This window comes from Pelecanus crispus, chromosome 11 (genome assembly GCF_030463565.1).
Source record: "Pelecanus crispus isolate bPelCri1 chromosome 11, bPelCri1.pri, whole genome shotgun sequence".
Classification (NCBI taxonomy): Eukaryota; Metazoa; Chordata; class Aves; order Pelecaniformes; family Pelecanidae; genus Pelecanus; species Pelecanus crispus.
This window is the reverse complement of record NC_134653.1, coordinates 3,611,074-3,623,134: the sequence shown is the minus strand read 5'-3', so window position 1 is coordinate 3,623,134 and position 12,061 is coordinate 3,611,074. Positions and strand designations below refer to the sequence as shown.

The 12,061-nt window shown below is 45.6% G+C and overlaps 1 protein-coding gene across 4 annotated transcripts in view; it reads right to left on the bottom strand.

Moving 5' to 3' along the window:
* Window positions 1-1,181: 1,181 nt before the first annotated feature.
* TOM1L2 (target of myb1 like 2 membrane trafficking protein) overlaps window positions 1,182-12,061 on the bottom strand; it is a 54,251-nt gene continuing 43,371 nt past the window's right edge. For 3 of the 4 annotated variants that reach the window (XM_075718402.1, XM_075718404.1, XM_009493776.2), the window contains 3 exons: window positions 4,717-4,776; window positions 1,965-2,001; window positions 1,182-1,430 (listed from right to left, as the gene is read on the bottom strand). In XM_075718402.1, the coding sequence (XP_075574517.1) occupies window positions 1,282-1,430; window positions 1,965-2,001; window positions 4,717-4,776 (246 nt within the window). In that variant the 3' untranslated portion in view covers window positions 1,182-1,281. The remainder of the gene's footprint in view (window positions 1,431-1,964; window positions 2,002-4,716; window positions 4,777-12,061) is intronic. The other variant, XM_075718405.1, reaches the window with a different exon arrangement.

Here is a 12,061-nt window from a genome sequence, read left to right as displayed (position 1 = left end):
GGAGACTGCAGCCCCGTAGGAGCTGGGAGTTAATAAAGGGGCAGAGGTATCAAAGGACACTCTAAAAAATTACAAATAGCACGGCTACAATCATCCAACACCTTCTGAGGCCCAGACCTAGAAGGAAATGAGGAGTTTCACCTCCAGCACAGGCAGGCATAGCTAATCCCTCCACGGTAACCATCACCCTCGGCATTTTCATACAAGCCGCCTCTGTGAGGTTTGCCTCTTTTTCTCATACCGCCAAGAACCAGCATGTCTGTCCTACCAGGCATGGCAGGGAATCCAGGAACCTCAGTTCACACCCAGTCCATGAGCAAGTCCCATCCATCTGCATGGATGTTATTTACGACAGCTGAGACAAATGCTGAACTCTACAGTCACTGAAGAAGGAATCTAAGGTAAGGAAAAAATAACCTAGCTATTTTAAAAGGCAAACACACTAGAAAAAATCCTCATGTGAGAATGCTCTCCCAAAGAGCAAAATGCTTCATGCGCTAACGTTACAGCATCCATTTAGCTCAGCGTTTTTAATTCTCGTCAACTGCCAGAGCTACTGGACATGGCCAACAGACTGCTTTCAAATTAGAGCAAGCCCAGATAAAACACAAGGAAAAAAATACCCTGCGAGATTTAGAATATGAAGCGCCGCACAAAGTGGGGAAAAGCGACCACCATATGGTACCAGGAGATGTGTGAGTGGGAGAGTAAAGGATTTTAACTTGTGAAGCACATGTTGAAAGGGGAACAGTTGTTCCTTGCTGTCGAATCCGACACGAAAGCCAATACATTAACATTTTATCTAAAAATAAAGACACACTCCTCCTGAACATTCCAGCTCAGTCAATTACATGCTGATCGACAGAGCAGTCTACTTGGCAGGACCTGCCTACAGAAGAGGATGATCCCTACATAAATTGAAGGGCAAGGCTGCTCTCTCCCCTCTGGGCTTTTGTTTCAACACAGTGTGACGTACTCATGCATTCTAAAGGGGTTTTCAGCATCAAGAGCTGGTTTTGTGCAGCTGGGATAGGAAGGAGGGGATTAAGCGAGTGCTGGAGAATCGTGGTCTGGCAGGAATAGTGTTGGACTTAAATAGAAAGAGTCAGCTTGTGGGGGTGGATTGTTTTGGGGGGGGTGGGGGGGTGGGGAAGGAGGAGCAATCTATGAAACCGGGGGGAAGGGGGTTGTTGTTAGCCAAGTACGGTGGGAGGACGAAGTGGCCGTACAGCGACATTCGCCTGCAGAGCAGGGGGGTGGGAGGGCGGCTAAGAGCAATCTTCACAGTGCAAAGAGGGCATCCTCCGAGCGCTCTTGCTTTTTCCTGCTGGAAGGATTTGTCGGAGGGGTGGGGACTTCCAGGGGAGGGGATGGCAGATTGGGAACCATCTCCGCCGCTTTGGCTCGCTCTTCTAAAAATTTGTCAAACTCTGCAATGCAAGAAAAGAAGGAAGATAGGTAAGAACTGGAGCTGTACGTTTAGCCCCGGGGACAGAGGTTAGCAGGGTCTGAAATTCCAGCGCCTGGTGTCCCGTCGGGCTGTGTTTGCAGGCACACATACTTGTACAGCCTGACTTCCTCAGGAAAGGGGACAGACGTCCTTTGAGACACCCTAGCTCAGGCAGCAGAGGGAATCAAACCCACGCTACGCCATCGGCCACGACAGAAGCAGGGAAACATCATTCCAAAGGGCTGAGCAGCTCGGGGACACATTCCTGCTGCCACAAACACAGTGCACAGCCAAGGAAGATGGCAGGAAAGCATTTACAGCCGGGAGGGCTCCTCACACCATAAATGCTAACTTTTTGCTCTGAAATGCTCTCCTCCCGCCTTTCCGGCTGCAGAAGCATTTGCTGGGGAACAGCAGGCTGGGAGAAGTCAGCGTCTCAGCATGGATCAAAGTAGATAATTCAGTCTGCACACTAACCTGGGAACGGCTCATAGCCACGGGCATCTCTGCTTACCTTCACTGGTCACTCCTTCTTCCAGTTCGTCTCCTTTCTGCAATTGGAACAAAAAGGCGTGTGAGCATGCAGGCAGCACTTCACCTTCACTATTATCCTCTACACACATTTAATGCAACTGGGCAGTTTCCACCACTCGTTTCCACATGCTAACTGTTTGAGCAGGGCGACCTGGGGAACTGTTTGAGCAGGGCAACCTGGGGAAATCGCACGGCTCCCACGTCAGGAGGCCAGTGGTGACTGACATTTCACTGCGCTGCAGAGCAAGAGGACGAGCACTAGAGATGCTTCTGAAGATTGCTGGTGGACAGCTAAACTTTCCCCGTTGGACCTGAACAGCAGTCCAGCACTGTTTCCACTTCAGACAGTAGGCCTGGTCAAAAACTGAGCCGTGTGAGTCTCACAAACACTGTACAAGATGCCGTCTTTTGTCACACAGTCCTTTAAAAACTGAGGACTGCGTTTTGCATTGTGTCTTCAAATAAAATGCAGTTTTAGCTGACAAAGGATGCATGCCGCTAAATAGTCTGGGGCCAACGTTCCTCCTGTGGGAGTTCATTTTAGATTTCATACAAAAATATAGCAGCTTTCCTGGTGTCCATGCCGTACAAAGACAAGACTAGCGTGGGCTGGATGAAGGATACTGATGGGCAGGTCGCATCTGTCCATGAGACACAAAGGCTGGGATGCCACGGGCTCAGTGCGTTTCTACCAGCTGTGTGCGTTTCAACGTGCGAATTTCCAACAGTTCTTTAATAAGGAAATTAAATTAAGTCCAAGGCTGTGGCATCCTTGTCAATCTATCAGGATATTAAAAATGGACAAAAACACTACTTGAAAACCTCATGTTGAACCTGCTTTGAAAAAGGAAAGTATCTGTCCATGCCCTGGCTTCTCTACCAGGAGACGGGGAACATACTGATTGGCCTCACAACGGTGTTTAATGCCGGAGAATTAAATGCCACCTAGCATCTACTAGCTTTCTACTGCACAGAGGTTTCCAAAGGTACACACAGCAGCCACTGCTTCACGTGCAGAGGTATTGCTTGTTCTAGTGTACCCCAAAAAGGGTAAGGACATAAATAACGATTAGCTAGCCTAATCCGTAACTTCCTCAGCTGGGAAGCAGAGAACTGAAAGGAACCGTTAACAAAAAAAGGAGTGGGGGGAACCCAGAGTAAAAACCAAAACTCGAGTCCAAACTTTCTCAGAGACCATCTCTATGGTGCACCCACAGACAGCCGGGATGGGGACCCAGGTACCTGGGAGAAGGGAAGCCGGTACAGTCACGGCCACAGCGCGTGTGTCCCCCAGGCTTGTTCAGGCACTTACGGGGCACTTCTCTGCTTTGCTCTTTTTGAGTAAGGCTATCTAAGGGATGACAGATGTACAGAGCTACCTCGATATCTCTCCATAAGATCTTCTCTCCTGCTAAATTAATTTAAATGGCAAAGACAAAAGCTTATTGTTTAAGCAGAGTGGACATGCCACATTTACTGTATTTCTTTAACAAAACGAGGCCAGTTTGTAATTAAATTTGAAAATGACTGCCTGTACCGAGGCCTGAAAAAACTACCTGCAGCTGAAAACCAGTGACATTTCAAAGACAGCCAGTCAGTCTGCCAAACTCGAACACTGAAACCCAGAATCTGTTTAAGCACTTCAGGCGGCTTTGGAGAGCAAGAGCATTTTCTTCCTTTCAGTACAGTCAGCTCCTCTGGTGCCGGAGCGGAGGGCTGACGTGCCAGAGCATGCCTGCAGCACTGCTGCCAGAGCCGGGGAGCGAAGCCTGAACCCCGCAGCTCCCAGCTAGGAGCCGAGCGGGCAATAGCAAGGGGCTGGGGGAGACCTTAAGGAGTAGGCAGTTATCTAGGGGCAATATCTGAAGTTGGAAGAATGGAAGGAGACGACCCTTAGGGATATGGTGACCACAAGAAAACAGTTCAGTTCACTAAAACCATGTTTAAAAGAACAGTCTGAAACGCAACCCACCACCCGTCCCCAAAATGCACTTGGTTAATTTGAGTCAGATGCTTACATTAAAAAAAAAAAAGAGACCGGAATAAATGCGTACTAGCTGTACCACTGCTTAAACCAAATGTGTATTGGTACAGCAAAACAAACTCCAGAATGAAGGAAAAGCTACTTTTAGTTCTGTCTTCTGTTTGTTTGTTTAATAATTACCAGACAATAATCAGTTAGGAGAAACTGAAAGTTATAAACATTGAAGAGAGACTGTTGTAAATTTTTATTATTACTATTATGAAACATGTCAAGATTGCTTGCCATTTTAACAAAGACTTCTCGATTTGAAAGGAATCTAAGCCCTGATCCAGCATCTCTTAAAAGCATGCCTCAATGTAAGCATGTACTTAGATCCTGTCAAAGCAAATGCAGCCTTAAACACGTGCTTCAAGTCCAGTGGAGAGCACAGGTAAACTTCAGCACATGTTTAAATGCTTTCCTCTACAGGAACCAGAAACACACGATTTCTGGAACGCGTGCTATTCTGTGATGTTAACATGGAGAAGTGAAAATGAAACAACTTGGAAAAAAACCGTTTTGATTGAATTGCTGAACACAACCCTATCTCCTCCTGCTTAGGTAGTCCCCTCAAAGGGAAATAAGCCATACGATTTGGAAGTTTCACTGCCTCCCGTTACGAGAAGTACCAGTAACTCAGCAATGCATAGAATGTTATCCGTACAAGTGCTATTGCCCATGTGAAAAATGAAAATATAAAGAGTCTCACCAAGTCGGTACTGAGCCATTCCTCAATGTCATCCATGACAGAGGACTGTGCAACAGGGATCTAGGGAGTGCAGCGAGAGAACAGCAAGGCAGGCAAAAACCAAAACACATCCACAATCATGGCCACAGAGCGATGGAAAACGCCAGAAATAAGATTAAAAACAAAACAAAAACAAAGATGTAAGATGTGCTGGAAAAAAAAAAGGCAACAAAATATAAATGGCATTTCAAATAAAGAAACACTTGGAAAGGAAATTATGAACAACAAGGCTAAAAAAAAAAAACGAGAAAGATTATGGGGAATGACGTGACTTGATGCCAGCGTAAGACGGGTAACTTCTCGACCACATATTAAAACCATCAAGATGGACTGATGATTCTAATCTTGATCGTGAAAAGCTTTTAAGGGTAGAATACTGGATATCAGTTAGGTTTTGAAATGTTAAATTTACACCTTTTCTTTTTTAAAATGGGTATTGGCCACAGCGAAGGGTTAGCAAAAAGAGGGGCTCAAAGTCTTCAGGCAACACTCCTAAGAAAACAATTTGATTTTCTCTGCAGGTGGAGGCAGTCAGAGCCCAGGGTACACAGTCATGTTTCCTGCCAGATCCTCCTCCCACCACACCAGCGAGCCTTGGCGAGCCTCCGCACACCAGCTTAAAGCAAAACCGTCCCCACTCCTCTGCCAAAGGTGACCCTCTCGCAGCAGAGGCAGCAGAACCCAACATGTGCCAGTGCAAAGTGTGGAGTCTCAAAGGTGAAGATGAGGAGGAGGATGGGGCAGCAGCTCCCGGTGTGGGCAGAGGAGGAGAGCACCGCACGCACTCCTCTCGGCTCCGGCTCCAGCACTGGCAATGCCTTGCAGTGCTGCAGCAAGGAGCCTGCCCGTCAGGCCTCCACGGATGGTTTAACAAAAAAGGCAGGGAAGGTTTGCGTCTCCTCCTGCAATAAAACCGCTCACATTCTGCTGTGTGATTGCGACAGGCAGTGCAGACGCGGCACGCCGAGTGCTAAAGTGCAGCTATTTCACAAAGCGCTACGGGCAACTGGGTCAGCGAAGGGAAATTACTGCGTATTAGGTGTAGAATTTCCTGACTTAACTACACTGCTTAAATACAACAGAGGGCTGCAGAGGTAAACAGGAAAACACCACAATAGCTTTCATAAGGACAACCTGAAAAACACTTGGAAAGCAATGTCTGACACGCAGGTTCCAGGCCAGAGCACGGCAGCCGAGCAGCGGCGCTGGCAGGCGAGAGACCTCGCGGTGCAGGAGAGGCTCTCCTAGGAAGAAAGGTGTCAGGGGTTGTCCGCAGCTTTGCCCGAAACCTCTCACAGGAAGAAGAGCTGAAAGAGGCTTTGCAGATGAATTCTCTGGGAGATGTAGTTTTCTCAGGGACTTCTAGCGGAGGAAGACAGACAGACGCTGAATTAGAGGCAGCGGCACAGGCTGCCGCGGTTTAGCGCAGCTCCTCAAGGATTTTTTTTCTTCTAATCAAGTGGCCCTTTGCACCGAGGAGGTCAGTTAAACCCTTGCTTGAGGTGAGGTCTGCTAAGGTGGGTTAGTTGTGTCGAAGGACTGGAAATCCAGGGCTCAATCCAAAGCATCTCCCACCAAGAGAGGTGCCGGGAAGACGGCTTGGCTCCGACTCTGCAGGTTGCTGGACAAAGCGCACGTGACAGATCCAAGAAGGGTCAGAGGTGCAGGTCGTCATTTAGCTTTCAGCTAATACATGAAGATCCCAAACAGAAAATAAGTTCCCGCAGTCTCCTTTGGAACGGGCCAGATTTAGGATAATCGCCCCTTTTTAATTTGCAACGGAGAGCTGAATCACGCACGTACAACGCTAACGCAGCGTGCTGAAGCGGCTGCGAGCTGGCCCAGATGGCCATTAATGAGAGGAGGGCTCTGTAGACATCTCGCAACATGTTTCTTCCCAAGGACAAGTTGCATCTTGTAGAACTGGCTTGTTAGTTTAACAGCTTTGGAAAATACTGGCTTCAGAGATACAAAGCAATGAATTTATTCAGCCTACAGCAACCTAAAACCTCCTGCAGAAGTGTCGCTGCTGTCTCTCTCCTGTATTGCTTAACGCTGCACACAATAAGTAATGCTTTGGAAGGTGTAGCCTTCAGAGCTGTTGGCTAGTTTGCAGCTCAGAAAAGTACTAACGTTTCTTTAAGGATAAAATCTGTATGGAGGGGAGCAGGAAAGTAGCAGGCTTTTTTGCTTTTCTGTGAATAAAAATAAGAGCTGCTGTTCTAAAAAGCGTGGTGGTACTGCTGTCCCTGTATTAGGAGGAACAGTGATTCAAATCTTGGTCATCCTGAAAACACAACAGGTGACTGAGCAAGTGATGGATTCCTGAGAATCGCAGGACTCTTGAGTTTGCAGGAGTCCTCGAAGAACAGCTCAGCAGTACAGGAGTCTGTGCTGCTGTGTTTTGTAAGATTTTTTTATTTTAAAAAAAAAGGAGGGGAAAAAAAAAAGAAAAAAAGGAATTCTACTTTCAGACAGACCTACTTTATATAACAAACAAACAAAAACCTCAGAAGTGCAAGAACACTTCTCACAGGTCATATATAAGAAGCAGAGAGAGCTGTAAGATAAACATTTGAGCATGTCAGCCGCTTGCTATTCAGCACTGACCTTTTAAAAAGCTTCCCCCATCTTCCAGCACACTTACAGAAGAGCCAAGGGTTTGTATCTATTGCTCCTTCCATGCTCAGACCTCCAATTTACTTTCCTCAGACTCTGAGCCTCATTTTTCCCATAAAACATGGGTTAAAAGTATCAGGTTTAATTTGTTCAAGAATAAAGGCGGGGGGGAAACTCTCAAGAGTAACTGGAAGTTTTAAAATATTTTAACTGTAACATTGTGCCATTTATATTTCATTTGAAACTGACCACACACAGAAGTTCATTTTTTGCCAGTCAGTTGTGTATTTGGCAAGTCTTCCCCTTCCAGAAGCACTAAACTGAAAAATGCGGAGGGGAGTTTTGTTAAAACTAATCCCCTAAAACACAACAGAAGCAATGTAAAAATAAATTAGCTAGTTTACACATTAAAAAAGACAACAGTTTCTGGGAACAAACAGCAGTGGCAGCCACAGACTACATGGAAATGGCTCCAGAATGGGATACTGTCTCGTTAATACTTTGATTATGCAAACATACACGGTCTAGTAAAGCTCTCAGTCTTGGCAAGACAGCTCCCTAGATAGTCAGTGTTGGCTGCAAGAGCTGTTTTTATAACGATACTGTGATTTCTTTTTTAAAAGTCTATACTCAAAGTATATGGAAATGAAGTCACAAAATATTTTGGGGTACTTTAAGTAACTGGCTTTAATTAAAAGTTGGGCCCATTGTTCAAATTCCTTTTTTATTTAGTCTTTGGAAAATCCTACAAATGGGATCATCTCAACAGTCCTGAAAGGGAAATGGAAAAGGAGGGCTGGGAGAACAAAAGCAAGCGTTCAATCCCACAAAACCCACAGGAACCTGGAATTCAAGTTCATACTTAGATAAGTTAGCTTGTGTTGGTGTTCTCACTAGCAATCAAAAGCCAAAGAGTATTGCCAATATATTTCCTCAGAAGTCATAAAAATCCAATATTCTACCCTTAAAAAGACAGTTTGAGGTTATTATTATCACATTTTATTTCTATTAAAAAATGATCCCACTGGAAAAGAAGCAGGTATGAAATGACAATTCAGGTCTCTAGGTGAGCTCATTAATGTTCTTAAAATGTTTAACAAGGTTCATGCTAATTGTTGCTAGACTACTGTCTTGTAGTAGCGTAGTTAATTGCACTTCTTTCTAGATGTTTAACAAAGCTGACACCGATACTTGGTTAGCTGCTAGTCATTTCCCGCCCGTTAGTTAGCGATAGTAAAGAAAGGTCTGTCATTCCTACGGCAGGAGAACTAGAACGCTCAGATGCATGCTAGCAGTCTACTCCAGCTTAACTGCTACAGTCTTACCATCTATTTAAAGCTGTTGTGATCTTGAAATAGCTGCCTGGCCCTCAGTATTAGAACACGTTTGACTTTACATGTAAGGATTGAATTAGCTGCTTGATTACTTGTAGCTGTGTTTACGCATTGCATAGATGGGGAAGGCAAGAGCTCAGGTATGTTCCCCCACACAGCCTGTTGTGCCCGTACAACAACCAGCCAATCTGGATCTGATAGGCATGTCCGGACAGCAAAAGCCATTGCTCACGTGGGGTATCACATTGTCCTTGTAGAGTGCTCCGTAAAATGCCATGGCTGGACAGGTAATGAAACCCACGTGGTCTTCAGAACAAGGGAAAACGCCTGCTTGCCTTCAAAAGGGAGAGGGGTCCCACCCCGCAGAAGAAATGAGATCTTCACACGTCTACTTCCCAGTTTGTCCAAATTGAAGCGCTTTAGTCTCCAAGAAGATGACGTATTTCAACAGTCTCATGTTAGCCAAGTCATTTCCACATCTTAGATCCTTATCTCTCTATTGAAGGCAAACATAGCGGCATCCCACTTTGTTACTAATTAACGACATCTCAGTGAAGGTTTCATTTAATCTTTACTCACGTATCTTTACTACAGAGAGGAATCTCCTCTCTAGCCAGGCACGCTGCTGGTGGATGCAATGCTCAAAGCTGTTCAGATCACTTTCTGTGAATTCTGGTTCCAGTTTCATTCTTCCCCTGCCACTGCCCCAAATAACATCTGTCCTGATGTGGTGGCCTAAGCAACACCTACTTCTCACTTTTATAACAAATATCCGCTTGGCATATGAGCAGGGTGACAGATTATTCTAACAAATGAATATATTAATGCAAATCTCAATAGCTACCCAAACTCACGAGGCGGGCACTGGAATTACCTGCACTAAAACGTGGTGGCCTTATGCTAAAGTCTGTGCCTAAGAGCCGCTGATACAGACCCCTGTACGACACTTGCATGGCCTAACTTGTAAGAACCCAGACCTTACGCTGCAAACAGATCTGGTACTGGAACAGCTCAGCTAACATCCCTATGTCATGTTTAAACCAGGAGCATTTTCTGCAGATACCATTTTGTCTACACTAGTTTTGTAGGCATAGCTGGAATGGATAAAGGTGTGGTTTGTGTCTCCATGGTCCTGGCATCACCTTGCCAGCAGAACTGAGCTGTAGATTAAGCTGAAACAGAAACAACACTGCCAAATTCACTGGGAGAGTACACACGGAGCCCTGAACGAGCCTCCCTCTGCAAAGGTGTGTTGGTGAACCGGGATGCACAGAAACAGAGTGGGAAGAACTCAACCCTAAGTTTAAGTGTATCGCATTTTGGAAAGAACGTCAGGTCATGAGGGATGCGACCGCCACTCTGGCAGGTGGAGAACACCCTTTCAGTGGTCTCAGTGTTGTACAGGCACAGGTAATGGCAATGTCAGGTCACCCGTCTTTTCCTCCTCATCTCAAAAGCACAAAAAGTTACCAAAGAATGTGCACATCAAGTCCATACCTGGGATGCTAGTTATTCCACTGGTATTGCAAGTGCTACAAAGTCGTATTAATAAACACCGTTAAGAACTACAGCCAGTTAAGAGAGAAATGGAGTTAATGATTAGTTTAGTTTTATTTTAGGTATTTCTCTCTCATATTTAGCATACAAACAAGGTGACAGGCTTGTAAGAGCAGCGACTGGCTGGACAGCCAGATCCCCTTCCCTCCCCAAATCCGTATGCTTCCATGAATGCTGCAGTATCCTTTTTCCAGACTGAATAACCACAAGCCAATGAACGAATATTGTGTTTGTTTTTTTAATAAAGCAGTGGTGCGAGTGGTGCGAACAGCAGGGGTGCCGATTTCATGCTTCCCTGCTCTTGTAAACAGTGGAAAGGCAAAGAAGAGGAACTAACTCAATCACTGGATTATTCATTATGGATGAACATCTAACAGTGGCATAGTACATCTCTGGCTGCAACAGAGCCGCTGAACAGCAAGAGCCTCTGCGAACCACAGTCAACAGTATCAGAGGCAAGGCAAGCGCCGCTCAGTTTACGGCTTTTCGCTCTCATGTTACGAGCTGTGGGTCTCTGACAAGCACTGAAATGAAACTCTGGCTCCCAAGGATAGGCACCTACAGCTGGGCTTACCCACGTGTGCTAGCAGGCACAGAACTGCTTCTGGGTGCTTGCACCGGCAGGCAGATATGACCGTATATATGCACGTACCCAATCACTGTGCATGCACCAGCCACGCAAACTTCTGACAAATTCACAAGCTGTCTCTCAAAAATAATCTGGATTAGCCCTAAGTCTAGAACAATAAATGCAAAGTGTTTCGCAGAGTTGGTGCACTCTGATATTGCACACTCTGGATTTCTCAACCTTAAACTCTCTGGGATGTTTCTCTTTTTAAGCACCGAGCGGCTTTGTCCGGGACGTTCAAGGCTCCCTCTGGAGCGAGGCGTTCCCATTCCATGGGTCTCCTGATGCACAGCCCCACATGCTGCACTGCGAGCGCACCCCAGCCCAAAGGGAATTCTGCACTGCACCTTTCTGAACTCAGCTGCAGTCAGGACTGTCTCAGAAGGACTTTGTACAATTAGGTCACATTATTGGTACTAATCTCGAACACTTAAAGTGATGGATGACGTCATCCAAAAATACAAAATTAGTCTTAGAGCTTGGCTTTAAGGCATAGCTGAGGCTATTTTTTTACATACCTCTGACTTCTGCACTTAAAGCAGGCTTTTGAACGTCTCTCTGCAAGCATGTTGATGAAGGGCAACTTCAAACAAGGTCAAAATGTGCAAAGATTCAGTGATCCTCAGAAGATTGATTCTATCAGAGCACTGGCATCACTAGGCATGGGAATTAAATCCTTAAAGCCAGAAACAGTATTGTACCTTTTGGAGTCTAAATCCTAATGCCAGTGTAATTCCCTGACTGCGGTGAAAGATGGCAATCTGGGTAGCAGCTCTCCCATTCCCTTCCTTTCATACAGAACTATCCCTACATTACTCAGTTCCATTTTGTATGATCCTACAAGCTCTGTATGTTTATTCCAGACCATGAAGTTAAGCACTACCAAAAGAGGCTGCTTTAAAGACACATAGAAAGTGTCCTCTTTATGAACAAGATCCATGAGACTTGTGTTTATCCCTTGAAAAGTGGATACTGCATAAATAAATCAAGACAGTAGAAGGAACTAATTGGATCCCCAGGCCTCTTCTGAAGGTGATGTGGGATCCTCCAAATGATTCAGCTGGTTACAGGCCTTTGTGCCATATAAACCAGAAAGTGGTGCAAATCTTTCCCTTTGCCCCAGGTAATGATGTAAGTGGGAAATAAACTCCTTGTACTGTCTGATTTC